Genomic DNA, 17725 nt, shown 5'->3' with positions numbered 1-17725 from the left:
AAGACAATATCTTTTTTATGCATTTCATATTCTACAAAAAAATAATAATTCTATGTTACGTGAAATTTTCAATGTTTATTGTAAGAGGTTAAAATTTATTTAAAATCAACTATTTCAATATTTGTCGATACATTATATTAATTACTATCATTGTAATTTAATCAATTATATAATTTATTCTTTTAATATTAATATCAAGAAAGTTGGGTAAAATGATGTTACTAAATAACATAATGTAATATTCTATACATGTCATATTATACATGCCATATTTTAAAATATTAACGAAAAGCTATACATTTATGTAAATCAAATATAATTACTCTGAATACAATGTAGTATTAAGGAAACTAGATCATACAATGGATGTTTTAAAATTGAAAAATGAAATATTATTATATTTGTCGTTTTATTCGTACTATCCTGTTTTCTAAAAGAAAAGGAGTAGAAATGAAATTAGGTTTATTATATACATAAGAGTTAAAAGGTTATGTCAAAATGAATAACGAAGAACAATCTAAACATTTCCAATAGAAATAGTCGAAATCATGCAAAAATATGTTTTCGTAAATTATCGTTTAAAATTAGTTAACACTTAAAGTGGATATAAATTGTTTGTATATCAAATTCATAATGATAATACAGTGAATTCAAAGATTTTTCGCATGAGAAACTGTTCGTGTGTGCAGTGTCCGCCATTTTGCTTTCTTTATATCTGACATGTCTTTCTAATGTTATTATCGATGAATGCTAAAATTTGTGCGTGAATCTTCAATCTCGTTGGAGTGTATTTTGTACGAAAAAGGTCGGATTGCTTCTGATTGGGCAACAACCTCCATTACTGTTGGGAGTAATTTCCATTGTCCCAACCTCGGTTAAACTAAACGAAACGAGTTCATAAAGAGGGTTTCGTGATAGTATTTGTGAATAGTTTACCCTTGTTATAGGATATAAATATGCTGCAAGATTCATCTTATGAGTTTTTCTGACTATATTACTAAAACTTGATTATAGTATTTTGCAAAGTGTCTTATTGCCTATATAAGGAGTGAACATAACCAAACAGTGTTGATATCCAACATCATGTACTCATGTCAACACTAGAAATAAAATGTTTATTAATATGGCTTTGAATTATCAAAGTTTGTCAGAACTTTTAGAATTCACATTCAATGCTTTAATATTTCATGTAATGAAATTGTTTGAAAATGTATAGGGTATATTTAGTGCGAATTGCTATGCGAGGCAAGGATTGTTTTTATCCTGATCTAGCCATGGACTAAGTTCACGCTTATTGTTTGAACCAGGTGACTTTAGTAATCATCTGATACATATATGTACAGGAATATGTGAATTTAAACTTATACTTATAGTGATATATAGCTTTAATTGATCTAGATATTATTGACTACTAAAGTATTATTTGCACTTTTAAAACACAAAATAAATTTTATTGTCATTTAACTATACAAGATTTTTTGTAAAATTCCACTATAAAATTTGATACTAAATAATAGGTAATCAGTTTTAATGTTTCTATCAAAGCATAACCCATGACAAAACTAAGTTTTGTACATATGCAGATACATGTATATAAGTTGGGTGCGTATTAATATTATTAGCATATATAGTGGATATGACTATTTTATAAGTTATTATACTTTGTACAAAATTTCATTTTGTTAGTTGTATTACCTTGATGCATATGTAAACATTAATGTGTAAAGCACATACAAAAACAATCAAACTGTGATATAATACAATAAAAATAACTTTTTATTTTTTTATTCTCAGTATTATGAATTCAGAAATATTTATGTATGGACTTGGATCTAGGCACATGGCTTGAACTAAGTTTTATCTAAATAGGAAGAAAGATTTAGAGGATTTGAGAATGCAGGTGGAACAAGATACAAGGAAAGCGGTAATCAATGAAGGTCCCTATATCCGAAAACTCAAACATGGACAATAAATTGAAGTTTTCGGATCGGTTGAAGGCTTTGCTGAAAACTGAGGCTCGTCAAGATGTCGATCCATATATTTTCAGTGAACCAGAGCCATTTGGTACAGCGACAGGAAGAAATGTTTCAATAGTGTCGTCTAAAAATTCTAAAGTAATGCAAAATTGTAAAAATATTAAGACTAAAGAAAAATGTATGAAACAAAGAATAAGGATAACCTCCGTACCAGATGCGGAATTCAAAGCTGTACAAGACCGTGCTGTAGAATTAGATGCTGATTGTAGTGTTGGTGGTGGTGGCAGTGGTAGTGGTGATGGTGAACATATAGATTATAAATTTGCGAAAGCAATTCAACAGAAGCAGCGTCATATTGAAAATTTACAAAGACTAAAAAATAGAAAGCAAAGTCGGGACCATACACTATTGTATTATCCTAGAGCTGGGGATGAAATATCAGATAGTGATTCTAGTGGAGATGAAATGACAATTTATCAACGTTATTGGTTTTCTGGAGAAAGCACTTCAACATTGAATCGTTCTGCACGCCTTTCTCAATTGCGTTCCCAACTAAGAAGAAGATTACTTCAGTTACATAAAGGTGGGACAGACTCAGAAATTTTGTTACGTGATAGAGCTAGATGTCTACTAGAAGCTGCTTGCAAGGATCCTGCATCTACAGCAAGAGCTTTAAGTGGTTCTCCAAATACAAGTAAAGTGGTTGACGGTCCACTTCTAGTTGGTGGGCTTTGTGGAGCTGAAGGATGTCAACAGATATCTTTGCCCTGTACTCGCCATTGTTCTCGTCATATTATGTTGAATGGAGATCAACTTTTATTTGAACATTGCACTGCCAAATTTAGTGATAATACACAATGTTGTATTCCTGTGTTTGATGTTGCACATGAATTACCTCTTTGTCCAGAACATGCAAGGAAAAGAGATAATTATCATCGTAAAGCCCAAGAGTCTAAACCAAAGAAAACTCGTAAAAAACCAACATCTCCTACAATTCCCAGGCCTAAACCAAAATCTAGGCCAAAGAAACGAAAGCGGCCTCTTGCAAATAAACTTGAGATTAAAGATCCTACTCTAGTACATGAAGAGAGTCAATATTTGAATCAAATAAACTGTAGTGAAAATCAGACAAAAACTTTGAATAATTTGAATACTGTAGCACAAGGAACTTCAAATTCTGCTAACTTAAATTTAGGATTAGGACTTGGTCTTGGAGGAGGACTTAAAGATCTGGGAGATCATGAAGTGTTTCCTTCTTTGGATCCTGCAGAGCATGACTTTGGCAATGTGCTCAACAATTTACCTGCTGATGCTTTTAACGACCTCTTTATTGGTAATTATAATGATATTGTCCTTTTTGTATTGTGTGATATTAATTTATATAAATATATTTATTCTTATGAATTACTTTAATTTAAAAATAAAATAAGATTTATGTTTTCAGAAGGCAGAAATGGGGAATATGAACCATCAAGAGAAGAAGAAGAAGAATTGGAGCGAGCATTAGAGGCAGTGGATAAGGATGTACGGAATTTGGAAAGAATGGGGCAAACACATGGACTTTTAGAGCCAGCTTTATTGGCTCAACTTATGTCAGATATTGCTTCGTAGCCCCGCCTATTTTAGTAATATAATAATTTGAAAACGAGTTCACGTGTGTTCCTTACAATATAGAAAAAAATACTGTTTGTGTATGTGCTGCTAAATGTAAGATTGTGTTATTGACTTTCGTTATGTAACTATAAAAATCCGAGATAATGGCAGGGATTGACATACAGAAAGTAACAAAAAATAGTTAACTATTACTAATTTAATATAAATTTCATTGGGTACAATTGCATCATATAGTTAGATTCCCATAAAAAGGAAGAAAAGAGATCATATTTCTTATAAATTCTACAAATTCCATCCTTGCTAAAAAAGTAATCACGAAAAAATCGTAACATCATCTTGTTCTTTTATACATTTGCGAATTATTTTGAATACAATTTAAAAGTTCAGTTACAGTGTTGTAGCTATAATGATATAGCAATAAATACTTTTTGCTTATAACAGATACAAAAGTCAAAAGAAAAAAGCAATCCTACTAAGTAATTCTACTATATTTGAATTTTTCAGGGCACATAAATTTATTTTTACATATTGCTTTAGTCACTATTAATGATTTTTATTTTGTTTTTAAGTACCCTGATATAGCTGCAAATAATAGTCATTAATATTTTGTAAAAATATAATCAAATGATTTTATATAACTTCTCTAAGTTGTATAAAGTTTCTATTTTAAACAGAGGGTAAAGTCTTTTATTAAAAGTCAGTATATTATTCAGTTCATTGTATGTTTTGATATGAATATAACTTAGGTTTTGTTTAAACAGAAGTTAGAAGTTTTAACAGATTATTTTCTACTAAGAAACTTTATTTATAAAATAGAATTGCATGAACACATGACTGAACTTAAAAAAAACTACATATACATATAAATGGTCATATTCATTTTTTATCATCTGCCTGCTGTAATAATATATGCGAATAATCGCAAATAATCTTATTGATATATGCATAATCATCACTATCATCATTTTCTTCATTTTGTATTATAATCATATAGGTAAATGTTCAGTAATAGGTAACTGTAACATATAATTAAAGATTCAACTTAATAAGAAGTGCCGAAATAGTTTCATTTTTGATATCTTTAGTAATTGTAATATGATTCAATTTCTTTTGCAGCCTATAAGAAAAGATGACACGTGATATATTATTTTATTATTCAAAGTAAAAATATATAAAATTCAAATTAAAGAATTGTAAGAGGGCACAGATTCTGAGAAAAAAAACTAGATTCCTCTGGTTAATTATAAGGACAACTAAATCATTTACTGCCATTTAACATTTAAATGATTACAACGTAGCTATAGTATTGACACTAGAGTTATCTACGTACATGTAATATTTTCAAATGTACACAATATATTTCAAATTATCATAATTTTAATACATATCGTAATCGAAATTAAAGAAAAAGAACTATGTTGAATCACTTTGTAGACTATAAATAAATGTCATTAGAGAGTAAAGCAGCAGAAAAAACAACTTACTTGTGACGCTAGAATTGTACAGATTTTTGTGAGATCTAGTTTTTATTATCAAAGTTTCTGTGCCAAGTGTACTAATTAAGATATTAATTTTTGTACGTTACATGTGCGTGTCATTATTCATAAATAATAGGTCGCAAGGAAGTATATCTTGAATAATAAATGTTTTAAATGTAAACCAATGCAAATGGACAGTAATTTGCCACTTGTAAATGGACAAAAATACGATATAATTTACAATTTAACCCATATTGGGATTAAATTAATGTCGTATATATATTGTTATTATATATAATGGTAGTAAGTAGGTACAGTAATTATTTATATAAGGACAATGCAAAATTTAATCTTAAAACAATGCATTGCTTCAAATGTACCTATATATGTATCTCCTTGTAAAATATCAGCATTAGTGCGCATTATTAGGCATTACCAATTATAATAAGCATATTTTTTACATTGTCTTATTGTACTCAGTTTATCCACCCTTATCACATATCCTAAAAGCGTTATTTTCGAAATATGTGTCTATCTTTAATATCTTATGCGATAAAAATAATTAACAGTATTTTTCTTTCTAAATTTTTTCAATGCGCGTTACGAATAATTTTAAGTAGTTTTCCATATTTTGTATTAGTTATCAACAATTTTCTTTTTATATAATTAAAAATATAAATACTTTGTATTTCTTTATTTATTATTACTCAATCTTACAGAATAATATTAAATGTAAAGCAATTAAATTATTGCATGAAGTAAATTTTTTAGGAAACCAAATATAGACACATATTTTCAAATATTTAATTGTTACTAATTCATACTAACTTTAAGTAATTACACGAAAAATAAAACAGTCTTGAAATAGTAATCAACATTGATTTGTGTTCTATTTATTTTACTTTATTTCAACAAACATACTCAACAAAAATTTGTTATTTGTTATTATTTGTTGTATTATAATGATATATTTGTATATATTTGTATATCTTTTAATTTGTATTTGTATATATTATATATATCATATGTATAATTCAAATAATACAAATTTCAAAATTTTATTTATTTAAAAATATAACTATCATAAACTAAGAATTTGTAACATTTATATTTGCTCACATAATAGCATAGAAGAAGTTTATAAACTTTCAATTAAAAGAGAATGTTATTGAAATTACGATAATTTATATTATGACACAAATATGCTTATAATTCCTAATTTATTTTCAAAAAAATTATTAATCTATCATTGTTGCTATTGAGTATGTATCCGTTTCTTTATATCCTTGCCGTTTAATTTCTCTAATCAGCCACTTTTTCCTTGCTTTTTGACGCACACTTTTGTAGCCTTTTGGTGAAATATTAATTGTTCTCGTTGAAAAGTCTTGTGTTAGGTCGGGTTTGGTTTGAAAAGACGGAAGTCTTTGTACTTTTATAGATATTTGCTATGATATTAAATGTAAAAAATATGACATTAATGTTTCATACTAAATGCATGTATTCAGAATATTTTTAAAAACTCACTGTATCTTGCATTGTATCCTTAATACTTTTTCTTTTTTCATGTTTTCTTCTATCAGATAATTGAATTCTGTCTTGTTCTTTGCTTTTTTCTTCCAGAGGCATTAGTAAGATATCATAATTAGCTCTATTTTCTCCTAAAATTCCTACTTTTATTCCCAGTTCGTGTAATTTATCTTCTTTAGCAACAAGTGCATATTTCAAATAAAGAATGCGTTCGTCATTTGAATTGTCCTCTATTCCTGTAAACCATAATGCATTATTTTGTTTCTTTTATAAAGAAATATATAAAAGTGTGTAATATACCTAAAGATAGAAGACGATAGTCAGAATCTGAGTATATCAATCCTTGTATTAAGGGTGAATTTCTTAATAATTTTCTTTTTACTTGTATTTTGTGACCTTGTAATACTTGGATATCATTAGGTAACATATCTTGAATGATATGACTTCGTCTTTCTGCTATATTATATGTTTCAGTTCTAAATAATCTGTGCAATTCCATTTCTACAACAAATATCCTATTTTTTGTTTGAATATAATTATATATTTATTATTTTATAGATAGTTTATGTTTTCTATTTTATTATAGTTTTCACTCACCAATCAAACTGAAATACTTGCGTTCTAAAGCTATCCAGACAATACGATGTGTCATACAGATTAATACCTCAAATATTCGTAAATCCTTTTCTCCTTGAGATTGTGTCACAGATGGAGCTCCTTTTTTTCCACCAGTCATATGATGATATTGTATAATATCATGACAACCTACTATTAAATCAGCATATTCTCTACCTAAGACACAACGAAGAATTTGCATTTCTTCTGCATATCTATATCTATAGCCCTGAGCCAAAGGATTTGGTGCTTTTTTCATAGTAGCTGTACGTTCTTTCATTAATTCTTCCCATGTTATCACATAATATTGAAAATAAAGTATTGCTGCTCTCAAAAAGCGATCCACAATTGGTAAATAGAAGAAATTCACAAATTGAGGACTTATGTGACTGATTAATAAATACATTACAAGATCCTTCATATCTTGTAAAATAATAACATTTGGTTCATTTGGAGCTACCTTCCTTAAATAATATTTCCTAAATTTGAGCTAAAAACGATATATTTTTGAAATAAAGAAATTGCAGATATTGTAATTAAATTCTTTTTCTTTTTATTATTTACCTTATCACGTTGACTTAAAGTTTCATGGAAATTTAAAATCAAGTATGAGTGCGGACAATATACCTTTGATACATGACTAGGATCAGATTGTAGTTTAGTCTTTTTGGTATGCTCATCCTCAGTCTTTTGTGTACTAATATTTAAATATAGAAAAAGATAATAAGTAAAATAGTTATTTATTGTATTTTATTTATGAATAAATTATCTTTTGGGATAATTTATACAAAAATATGAGGTATTTGAATTTCTAAAAACTTTATTACCTTAATAAAAGTAATCCATCAGAAATTTCATCCCATCCAAAATATCTTTCTTCCATTTCTAAATATCAATATAATAAACTAAAATGATACGTTTCATTCATAATAATGGAATTAGTAAGAAGTCAGGTTAACTAAAAGAAAAATGAAGAGCAAATTAACACTCAATACTACATAAATTAATTATTGATTGCATATACATACATATATATATATATATATATATATATATATATATATATATATATTCATAAATACAAATGTATGATAAAAAGGAGAATTACATCAATAAGGAAGATGTAAATATACATGTATGTATTGTGAGCAAAATAATTATCATCGAAAAAAAATCATTTAATTTTTAATTCAAATTCGTAAGACTTAAAATACACGCGTATCTACACATATACATGTACAATGAAATTATTTAATTTTAATTGTATTTTACATATTAATAAAATATAGATATAACAAATTAATTAATTTTTTCGAACGAAATATTTTATTTATTACAATATTTATAATACAATTATTATTTACTTTTTATTTTTCTACACTTTCTTTATCAGCCAAAGGATGTTTTGGGAGGGAATTCAATATTGATTGATCTTCTGGGAAAATTGCTATGCTTGGTAGTAAGTAATATGGTACATCATATTTAATCTTTTTTTTTGAGTCAGAAGTATAATGATGTACTTTACATCTGACTTTAACTTCCTCAATATTATTAATTTTGACAATAACATAAAATTCTTTATTTTCAATGGATAAATCAGGTCCAGATATAGTCTTCTCTGGAAGAGTTATAGCGTGTTCAGGTACAATGTATCCTTCATTACGAAAAGCTGCTTTCACATGCCATTTTTCTATAGTCCATGGATTGTCCATGGACATTGTTACTGGTAAATAACATTGAGATAATGTGCTTATTGTTTTTTCTACAAATTGAGAGCTATATTTAGATAATCTTCTCTGGACATCTACATCTTCGATTATATATTTTTTAAGATTTTCAGGAGTTGCATATGCAGCCAATTTTGGTAATATCAGACTTTCATAAGCTTTTTGAGAAGATACTGATACCTTCTGACCTTTTTCACCAATGTTTTTTACACTCTCTAACAAAACTAAATCAATCTTTTTTTGTTTCCTTTGAGATGAATGCTCTACGAATTCATAAATGAAATGTTTATGTGTTAACCGTGGTTGTCTCTCATATTTTTTATGAAGCGGTGTTGGATATTTTCTTTTTAAGATATATGTGTTCTAAAATAAAAAGCAATAATTGTTCACCTTTAAACGCTTAGTCTTGTATTAATTTTCTGCAAAATAGATAATAAAATATTACCCGGTTTTGTTGCACCAATATATTATTCTGACGAGAAAGAAATGTTGATTTTAAATAATTCAAGCACAGTTGCGTATACTTTAACATATTTACTTGTTTGTTAGGTATAACTAAAAAGCATGCCATAAAAGTTGATATTCAATTTTAAACTACCGTGACGTTTCTGTTAGGTTAGAATACGCCATGAAATAATTCCTTGATAACTGACCACGGATCGGAATTTGAGTAGTTAGCAACGCACTATTGTACGTGCACATAACCTGTAATCATTGAAGCTAACCAGTCTTTAACTTGCTCTTTTGATTTTATTAATAAGATGTATCCTTATTTATAAAAACTTGCATAAAAACATAGATATAGGATATTTTTAACAACTTAAAAAATAAAGTTCAATTTAAGTTTTAGAATGGAACAGTTTCTAACGTGATCAAATTTTATATTTAAAAAAGAATAATTATCAACGATGGATAAATTAAAGTCACCATCGGATAAGGTTTTATATCAAGCTATTATGGAAATGCAAGAGCCAGTAGTATTTCAACATATGTTACAAAATGAAAAAGGTGAATATTGTTGGAAATTATTAGAATGGAATTTATCTGAACTCGCTGAAAAATTCGGCGATATTAAATTACCGTTTCGACTTGGTTATAATGCTAGATCTATGGTAAATTATTATTATTTTAATTAATCTTTTTCTTTTATTTATGTTTGGACATTTTTGTGACAAGCTTTAAAAACTATTTTACATATTTCAGACTCCACAATGGGAAATAAATTGTTCAACAGTTTCAATCACACTATCATACTTTATTCAAAATATGAACCTCCACGAAGATCATGGACAATGGTATTACTTTGATTATAAGTATATGCAAGAATGGTTTAAAGATAAACCAGAAATAATAAATTCAGTAAATTGGAAAAGGTTTGATATTGATAAAACTGGCGATGATTCTACTCTTTGGATTGGAAGCAAAGGAGCTCATACAAATTGCCATCAGGATTCTTATGGTTGTAATTTAGTTGCTCAAATTCATGGAAGGTCAGTTATATGTATGAAAATAAAAACAAAAATTTTAACATAAAAGTAAGACTGTGTTCAAATTATTTTTTAGCAAACAATGGTTACTGTTTCCTCCAAGTTCAAGTAATTCTCTCCAGCCAACAAGAATTCCTTATGAAGAATCTACAATATATAGTAAATACAACTTTTTCTGTCCTACTAAAGAAGATGAAATTAATATATTAAAGATACAAGACACAGCAAGATTAGTAACATTAGAACCAGGAGATGTATTATTTGTTCCTCCTGGTTGGTGGCACTATGTTGAGTCACTGGAATTAACTGTTAGTGTCAATATATGGCTACCCATAATAACAGATAATATATCAAGAGTGAAAGAAGCTATTGTTAAATTAATAGTGACCAGAATTGGGAAAGATGTTAATAATGTACCTAATGACACTGAATGTATAGATTTGGTAATGTATAATGAACGTTACATATCTGTAGTTGATATTGATATTAATTATAAATATTTAAGATTAAAATCAAATTATTTAATAGCTCAACATTGCTATTGGGGAATGTAAAACTATGACAAATGTAGAATCATCTTCTGGAAAGATAAAACATAATATATGGACTGCTAAGGATTTAGTAACGGAATATCCAATTTATGTAAAGCTGCTTCGTGAACTTAGTCATACAGAACTAAAAGAATTTCTGAGAATGAAGAGGGAGAGATTTCCTGAAGTTTATATTGAATCAGTGAAAGAAGATTCTAAACCACATATTGATATCCAAAATACTTATGCTTCTGAAGATTTGACTGAAAAAGTTGTTAATGCACTTTGTCATCCTGATGTTGTTAATAAAGTTTCAGAATTACTTTTATCATAATATGTTGTATAATTTATAATATATATTTTAATAAATTATTTGATATATTTGAGTAAATTATTTGTTAGTAGTTAATTTACTATTAATGTTGAATATATAAATGAATATATTGTATATTATCGAACACATTTTATATTTAACAGATACATTCGGTATTGGATTTGACTTTGTTGTTTTCGATAGAGGTTAAAGTTGTCACGTTGAGTAGCTTTACATTTCCCGGGTACATATTATGTTTATAAAATAACGACCAGTGATATTCCTAATGTAATTAATAATGGGATTGTTAACAGTGCTTAAGAAACTGAAGCAAAAGGAGAAAGAAATGCGTATTTTAATGCTGTACGTATTTTTGCTTTTTTATGTTTCAATATTTTTAGGTTATGATATTATTTACGTTGATTATCCACTTTTTAAACAAGATTATGCAACTATGTTAAATAATTTATTGTATATTTCTGTTTCTTTCTTCTTATACTCTAATGATTGTAGTTTTTCATATATATTTTAAATCTTTGTCTTTGTACACCTTCGTCGTATACTTTCTTTATATATTTACAGAGGTTTAGATAATGCTGGTAAAACAACAGTTTTAAAGAGACTTAATGGAGAACCAATTGATACAATATCACCAACTCTTGGTTTTAATATTAAAACTTTGGAACATCGTGGATACAAATTAAATATATGGGATGTGGGTGGACAAAAGTCATTACGGTCTTATTGGAGAAATTATTTTGAGTCTACAGATGGTCTTGTGTGGGTAATTGACAGCGCAGATAGAAGAAGATTGGAGGATTGTAAGACAGAATTATATAAACTTTTACAAGAGGAGAGATTAGAAGGTGCAAGTTTATTAATACTTGCGAATAAACAAGATTTGCCTGGAGCACTGTCTGCATTTGATATTGCAGAAATTTTGGAATTACCTAATATTAAAACCCATCATTGGCAAATATACAAATGTTCAGCAGTTACAGCAGAAAATCTTGTGGAAGGAATAAATTGGATTGTTGATGATATTTCTGCTAGAATATTCTACATAGATTGATATTAAGAAATGCATCAGATTTTAAAATCTATATCGCTACTATTACAATTCTTTGTAATTTTTTTTATTGTAACACTTATTTCCTATTCGTTAAAAAGCATAAATGTAATATAATTATATTTTATTTAAATCAATAAAGTTAGAGTATTGTAATAAACTGTAATATTCATTTTCATAGTCCATATTTGTTTTTAGTTTTTGTCTTTTCCTCTTTTTTCATATTCGCGCCTTTGATTTTTTTTTTTTTAGTAGGTTTCTCCAGTGGAAGTTTTGTATTCGGAAAATGTTTCATGTAAACAGATTTTAATAATCCTTGATCGACGGTATGCCTTACACCAGCAAATGCATGCATTAGTTCATTTACCAAAGATTGAGATAACTTCAGTTGGAATTTTTCTATCATTTCTACAAATTTCCCTGTAACATTAATTTTATTTCAATAGAAGCAACTATTTGCTATGTAAACTAAAAAGCAAAGCATTTTTACTTTCCTATACCTCTTGAGATGGGATCATCAGAAAGTGATAATACAAAGTGACCAAAATTCCTGCGATGTCGTTTCTTCTTTGGTTTCATAGCCTCATAGTTGGCTCTTCTCAAAAATATTGCTTGTACATCTGGACCCTCGACTTTGTAATTACTAAGTATCCCTCCTAACTTAATATCAAGCCATGGTCTATTATTTCGAATTGTTTGAAGCTCCGGTAATATGTTTTTGTTCGCCCAAATATTCGTAAGGTCCAGAATACGTAGTGAACTTTCGGGCGATTTTTCGGGCGTAACTGCTTTAACGAGATTAAGTGCACCTTCAGCTTTTATAGGGTTGTTACCTAAGTATAATTCCTCGAGTTCTTTATTCCTCGATAATCCTTTCGCTATGATCTCTATATCTTCATCATAAAATCGATTTCCTGAACGTAGTTGAAATATAATATTGATATTAGACATTAAATTGGTTTCTGAATATCGAGATTCACTGTTCTAATCTAGTAAAGGATTAAGAATTTCTATATTAAAAGAAAAGTCTTTATGATTCCTACATTACCATTCAGATGTAACTTTTTCAATGGCGAAGAACGCATTAATAATCGACGAAGATATGGAACACATTCTTTCCCTAAAGCGTTCCAAGATAAATCAAGATCGATTAAAATTTCATTGTTATCGAATCCTTTGATCAGTTTCTTCCAAGTTTCCACGGTGTACAAAGAATTCCATGACAATTCTAAATGCTGTATTGTCTGTGAACAGGAGAGCAATCTTTGCAAAGCCTCCGAGCAAGATTCATCGAAATTATTGTCGTTGATTAAAAGAGTTTCGATGGTTTCGTTATTGCACATTGCCTGTGTAATATAGTCCAAACCTTCTTTACGAATATTACAATCCGAGAGATCTAATGTCTTCAGTGTCACATTCTCCGAAATTCCATCGTGAAATTTCGCGGCACCTTTTGGACCAATTTTGCATCCTGATAATACCAACGTGTGTATCATGTTGTTTTTCAGTAGCAATTCATTCAGATGATAACAGGCATCCTCTGATAACCAATTACCCTACGAGACAATTATTTCGGGCAAAAATATTAACATTCGTTTTCCTTTTTTCCAATTCTAATTAATTTTCGTTAAAAACATTTGTCGATCGAAATAATTCTAATAATTAAGAAATTGCTTTTAATCATATTAACGTTATTAACTGATATTTGTTTAATCTATATCAAAGGTTACGGATATTTATCTTACTGTAAGATTGATTGTATGAACGAAAGGATTTTTCATCAAGGCTTTGCAAAGAGGTCGAACGGCGCGGCAATCGATTCCGTAATATTGCAAATTGATTTTCTCAGATAGTAACATATCTTCCAAGGCCTGTATAGGTCTGATGCGAGATGCCTTTACCAAGTCGAAAAATTTCAGCACGCCATCATCTGGATAAGATTCGATTTTACGTTCGTGAATAGTCCAGAACTCGGGTACCAAGCCAGGATCGTCAGGAATCGGAAACACCGTGTACAGATTTTGCAATTTCAGTTGGGAATCGCTGATATCTATGTCTTTGAGGCAAGGATGGATTGAACTTTCTGCGGACGATTCGGCAGAAACAATGGATTCCCCGCTTTCCGGAGTGATCAGAGTTTCTTCTGACAGACCTCTCTCCCTTTTTATCTACATATCCAACGCCAATATTCCTTATATTTTTTTTTGTGTATGAGAATGATCTCTTTTTATCGAATTACGATTACCAAAATGGAATTACACTAACCATTTCTCGTAGTTTCCCTTTTTCCAGTTGGATCTCGGCTGCTTTCTTTTCGATCGTGGACTCCCGAAATTGTGTCAACAAATCTACAGAAATGTCTCCCTCTTCTAGTTCTTTCTCTTCCTCTTCTTCTTCCTCCTCCATTTCCTCTTTCTCTTCATCGTCCAGAAATTCCCATTCGTTCCCGTAATAGTCCAAATAATAATTCGATATTCCGGTAACATTTTCAAAATTTATATTTTCCTGAAACGTAAGTTTCTCTTGGCAAATGGAATTCGAAGATGGTAAGAAACATGTAGAATTACTGGAAACGCTTCGAGAGGTTCCATTTCCTTTGTCTTGTTTCAGTTGAACCTTTTAATTCGACTTCTTTTTGGTTTATTTTACCGATAGATTGATAAGAGACTAACTTCAAATTTTGATAACGTGAAGTTATCACACGCAGACAATAAAATCGAATCCTTTCATTAAACAGATTACTTGTTACGCAAAAGAATTTATCAGTACTAACTAGTAATTTATGGCCTGTAAAATTTTGAAATAAACTAATATTAATTAAACTGTGCAAGAGGATGCAGATCAGATAAAATGATTCACCACAGTTTTATTTATTTATTTATGTTTTATCTATATTATATTTATCCACATTTTATTGATTTATGTTTTATCTATATTACATTTTTATTCATATTTTATTTATTTATTTATTTAGGTCTGATCCGTGACGATATTTATTCTCCTTGATCAGGTGGGATTTGTCGCATCAGGTGTCAGATATTCGCTCGCGGAGCGTTTACGTTAACTGTCTTGAACCGTAAACGGCATTCATAGGTGTCAAAACGCGTCATATTTCTCCCGATGGTATTACAGAGTCGATCTGTAACCTTGGTTCTTGCGCTTTCTCAAGGTATCCCATTTACACAGTGACGGCGCTCTTGGACTTGGTGGTTCACACGAGCCTTATTCGACTAAGCAACCAGACTGACTCATTTACAGGGTATTCGTCAAGTGGTTCTTCTGGGCCATTGTATTGTAATTTTGGCAGATCGTTCATTCAGCAGTCACGCGGTTGTATACGCGGCTCGTGTACCGTGGTCAAGATCGCCACGATGGTCACCGATCCTCGTCTCGGCGTCTCACGAAATTGCCTACACGGGGCCCTTTGTTAATCTCAGACGCGCTTTCGATGATAATGAACACTGTATTATCCTCAATGAAACGATCTATTGAAATCCGTGGCCGGTTTGCCAGCAACGAGATCCGGATCCGACGACCATGTTTGTTCTCCGGCGATTAGTTTAGAGTAAGTGCCCAGAATGGCTCAAAAAATGATGCTCGACACGTGGAATATTTTATTCGTAGAAGCGAGGACGTAGAAATGAGACAAGAAGTTTAATATACTGTTTGATGAAACCTTGTATCGTTTTGTCTGTGCTGCATAATACTATTAAAACAAGCGACAGAAAGAAAATATACTAACGAAAGAAAATATAGATAAAAATAGCAAGGAAAGTTGTAAGGATTCCAAACTTTCTCTTTCAATTTTATCCTCGTAGTTCCTAAGCCTATGTTACGATTATGACTTTCTCGATCAAATTTACTACTTTATGGTTCGTACGAAACCTTCATCTATGCTTAAGAACCATCTAACCATATAATGTATGTCCCATGCAATTAGAAATAAATTCGATCGAATAGAAGAGAAAAACATCGAGTCTCTCCCTATTCGTCACGACTATACAAAGCGTAAAGTACACAAAGAAAGTCTTTTCCACGCCTTCAAGGAAACTTTCTTTTCTTCGTTCTTTAATGCGATCAAATGATTCGAAATTAAACACGTTGTTCTGTCCCGTTCTGCCTCTCGTCTTGTTGGCCTGTGGCGGTTGCTCCCGGAAGGCACGTCTACCTACGATTCTGCGTTCCCGGTGATTTGAATGCAACTTGCGCGGACATCGACTCTCACCACGTGAGAGAATTCGTTCGGCCAGTTGCGTTCGGGTATATACAATAAACCAGTGAAAACCAGGCGGTGTTGTAAGGGTTGTACTTTTTATTGAAACTTGTTCATCATCATCATCATCATCATCATCACCATCATTATCGTTGTTTGTCATAGTCGTAGTCACCGTCATCGTCGTTGTCACTACCTTAGACGAAAAAAAAAAAAAAGAAATGATTGCGGGACCGGAAGGAGCTTAATTTTATTTACACGCACTCATTCACGCTTCCTTCGCGCTTATCTGACACGGGACTGATCACAACGCGTGGATTATCCATTAGCTATCTAGATCAGGGACCAAGGACATTAGTTCTGTTAATCGGAAACAGAGAGAAGAAAATCTACTAGATCGTTTTTCCGATCGATCTTACTATAAGCAGAATTTCGATTTAGGGGGAACTATTGTCCGTGATCTCTCAACAATTAATACAAGGCAATAAAATAAAAAATAATATAATATAATATAATATAATATAATATAATATATATATATATTTATATATATATATATTTTTTCATCGCTTTTATATATTTTGTATAATAATATAGCTTTCTTTATAAAATAAACTATCTGTTATAAAAATTTCTCCCGTTACAACTTACGTACGCCTAATACGAATTTATGCGATTTCTTCGTCGATAAAAGTCTAGTAATACGCGCGTTCCGCGCGCCCGTTGTTGATCGTTCGTCGTCATACGCTTGGAACGATACTAAGAGAGAGAGAAAAAAAAGAAATAAAATTGCACATCTAACAGGGGAAGATAGGAGGGCATAGGTAAGGGAGATCCAAAAGAGGGACAAGAAAGTATCTGGATCTATGTACGTGGGTCTATTTACATCATATATCGTTCGGATCATGCGATCGTTGCTGTGCTATGTCGCTTCTCGTCGATCGCAAAAGTTCTCCGCGCACCTTACATACAGAAAAAGATACATCGTTTTATTAATTCGCTCAATTGTACATTCACGAATATTATTAATCAAATAATCAATTTTCATTTAATTAAAGCAATACCGTGTTGAAAATTTAGATGAAATTTTAAGAAGACCAATGTTATCGACGGCAGAAGTAACTTTGAATTAATTAATCGATAAATTTAATTAACAAGCGAGCTTGGATCATGATT

The 17725-nt window shown here is 30.1% G+C and overlaps 6 protein-coding genes across 12 annotated transcripts; 3 read left to right on the top strand and 3 right to left on the bottom strand.

Moving 5' to 3' along the window:
* Positions 1-509: 509 nt before the first annotated feature.
* Positions 510-5976, top strand: l(3)L1231 (zf-C3Hc3H domain-containing lethal (3) L1231). Of its 4 annotated transcripts, none has more exons than XM_069125287.1 (3): positions 510-1307; positions 1837-3309; positions 3421-5976. In XM_069125287.1, exons 2-3 carry the CDS (start codon positions 1932-1934, stop codon positions 3585-3587), a joined length of 1545 nt encoding a protein of 514 aa, XP_068981388.1. In that variant the 5' UTR covers positions 510-1307; positions 1837-1931; the 3' UTR covers positions 3588-5976. The 4 variants fall into 4 exon arrangements, with proteins under 4 accessions (XP_068981388.1, XP_068981387.1, XP_068981386.1 ...); XM_069125286.1 differs by having other exon boundaries at positions 1795-3309; XM_069125285.1 differs by having other exon boundaries at positions 510-1602; positions 1795-3309.
* A 125-nt stretch (positions 5977-6101) lies between these two features.
* LOC138185932 (protein phosphatase 1 regulatory subunit 36) lies at positions 6102-8214 on the bottom strand. Its single transcript, XM_069125289.1, has 6 exons — positions 8038-8214; positions 7775-7907; positions 7193-7700; positions 6896-7096; positions 6593-6831; positions 6102-6513 (listed from the first exon to the last, which is right to left on the bottom strand). The coding sequence occupies exons 1-6, from the start codon at positions 8091-8093 to the stop codon at positions 6307-6309; spliced, it is 1344 nt and encodes a 447-aa protein (XP_068981390.1). The 5' UTR covers positions 8094-8214; the 3' UTR covers positions 6102-6306.
* A 299-nt stretch (positions 8215-8513) lies between these two features.
* Positions 8514-9669, bottom strand: mRpL9 (mitochondrial ribosomal protein L9). Its single transcript, XM_069125328.1, has 2 exons — positions 9383-9669; positions 8514-9300 (listed from the first exon to the last, which is right to left on the bottom strand). Exons 1-2 carry the CDS (start codon positions 9506-9508, stop codon positions 8578-8580), a joined length of 849 nt encoding a protein of 282 aa, XP_068981429.1. The 5' UTR covers positions 9509-9669; the 3' UTR covers positions 8514-8577.
* An 11-nt stretch (positions 9670-9680) lies between these two features.
* HSPBAP1 (HSPB1 associated protein 1) lies at positions 9681-11348 on the top strand. Of its 4 annotated transcripts, none has more exons than XM_069125327.1 (5): positions 9681-9945; positions 10141-10232; positions 10311-10427; positions 10501-10867; positions 10953-11348. In XM_069125327.1, the coding sequence occupies exons 1-5, from the start codon at positions 9937-9939 to the stop codon at positions 11286-11288; spliced, it is 921 nt and encodes a 306-aa protein (XP_068981428.1). In that variant the 5' UTR covers positions 9681-9936; the 3' UTR covers positions 11289-11348. The 4 variants fall into 4 exon arrangements, with proteins under 4 accessions (XP_068981428.1, XP_068981425.1, XP_068981427.1 ...); XM_069125324.1 differs by having other exon boundaries at positions 9681-10049; XM_069125326.1 differs by having other exon boundaries at positions 10141-10427.
* Positions 11349-11442: 94 nt separating this feature from the next.
* Arl2 (ADP ribosylation factor-like 2) lies at positions 11443-12484 on the top strand. Its single transcript, XM_069125329.1, has 2 exons — positions 11443-11630; positions 11850-12484. The coding sequence occupies exons 1-2, from the start codon at positions 11566-11568 to the stop codon at positions 12337-12339; spliced, it is 555 nt and encodes a 184-aa protein (XP_068981430.1). The 5' UTR covers positions 11443-11565; the 3' UTR covers positions 12340-12484.
* Positions 12485-12506: 22 nt separating this feature from the next.
* Positions 12507-16730, bottom strand: LOC138186429 (leucine-rich repeat-containing protein 74A). Its single transcript, XM_069126316.1, has 6 exons — positions 16605-16730; positions 14602-14841; positions 14082-14504; positions 13385-13892; positions 12837-13250; positions 12507-12756 (listed from the first exon to the last, which is right to left on the bottom strand). The coding sequence occupies exons 1-6, from the start codon at positions 16728-16730 to the stop codon at positions 12512-12514; spliced, it is 1956 nt and encodes a 651-aa protein (XP_068982417.1). The 3' UTR covers positions 12507-12511.
* Positions 16731-17725: the final 995 nt, after the last annotated feature.

The sequence above is a fragment of the Bombus flavifrons genome, chromosome 13 (assembly GCF_040668555.2).
Source record: "Bombus flavifrons isolate JBK064 chromosome 13, iyBomFlav1_principal, whole genome shotgun sequence".
NCBI classification, from domain to species: domain Eukaryota; kingdom Metazoa; phylum Arthropoda; class Insecta; order Hymenoptera; family Apidae; genus Bombus; species Bombus flavifrons.
This window is presented reverse-complemented; position numbering and strand designations above follow the sequence as displayed.

Coding starts and splice junctions, on each gene's coding strand:
- HSPBAP1 (XM_069125323.1), top strand. CDS start 9,846: ATGGATAAATTAAAGTCACCATCGGATAAGGTTTTATATCAAGCTATT. Junction 10,050..10,140: donor GTTATAATGCTAGATCTATG/GTAAATTATTAT, acceptor TACATATTTCAG/ACTCCACAATGGGAAATAAA. Junction 10,868..10,952: donor ACACTGAATGTATAGATTTG/GTAATGTATAAT, acceptor ATTATTTAATAG/CTCAACATTGCTATTGGGGA.
- LOC138186429 (XM_069126316.1), bottom strand. CDS start 16,730: ATGACGGTGACTACGACTATGACAAACAACGATAATGATGGTGATGAT. Junction 13,893..14,081: donor TTCATACAATCAATCTTACA/GTAAGATAAATA, acceptor ATTGTCTCGTAG/GGTAATTGGTTATCAGAGGA. Junction 13,251..13,384: donor GAAAAAGTTACATCTGAATG/GTAATGTAGGAA, acceptor AACTACGTTCAG/GAAATCGATTTTATGATGAA.
- mRpL9 (XM_069125328.1), bottom strand. CDS start 9,508: ATGGCATGCTTTTTAGTTATACCTAACAAACAAGTAAATATGTTAAAG. Junction 9,301..9,382: donor TATTGGTGCAACAAAACCGG/GTAATATTTTAT, acceptor TTTTTATTTTAG/AACACATATATCTTAAAAAG.
- Arl2 (XM_069125329.1), top strand. CDS start 11,566: ATGGGATTGTTAACAGTGCTTAAGAAACTGAAGCAAAAGGAGAAAGAA. Junction 11,631..11,849: donor GAAATGCGTATTTTAATGCT/GTACGTATTTTT, acceptor ATATATTTACAG/AGGTTTAGATAATGCTGGTA.
- LOC138185932 (XM_069125289.1), bottom strand. CDS start 8,093: ATGGAAGAAAGATATTTTGGATGGGATGAAATTTCTGATGGATTACTT. Junction 7,908..8,037: donor GATGGATTACTTTTATTAAG/GTAATAAAGTTT, acceptor TTTAAATATTAG/TACACAAAAGACTGAGGATG. Junction 7,701..7,774: donor CTTTAAGTCAACGTGATAAG/GTAAATAATAAA, acceptor TATCGTTTTTAG/CTCAAATTTAGGAAATATTA.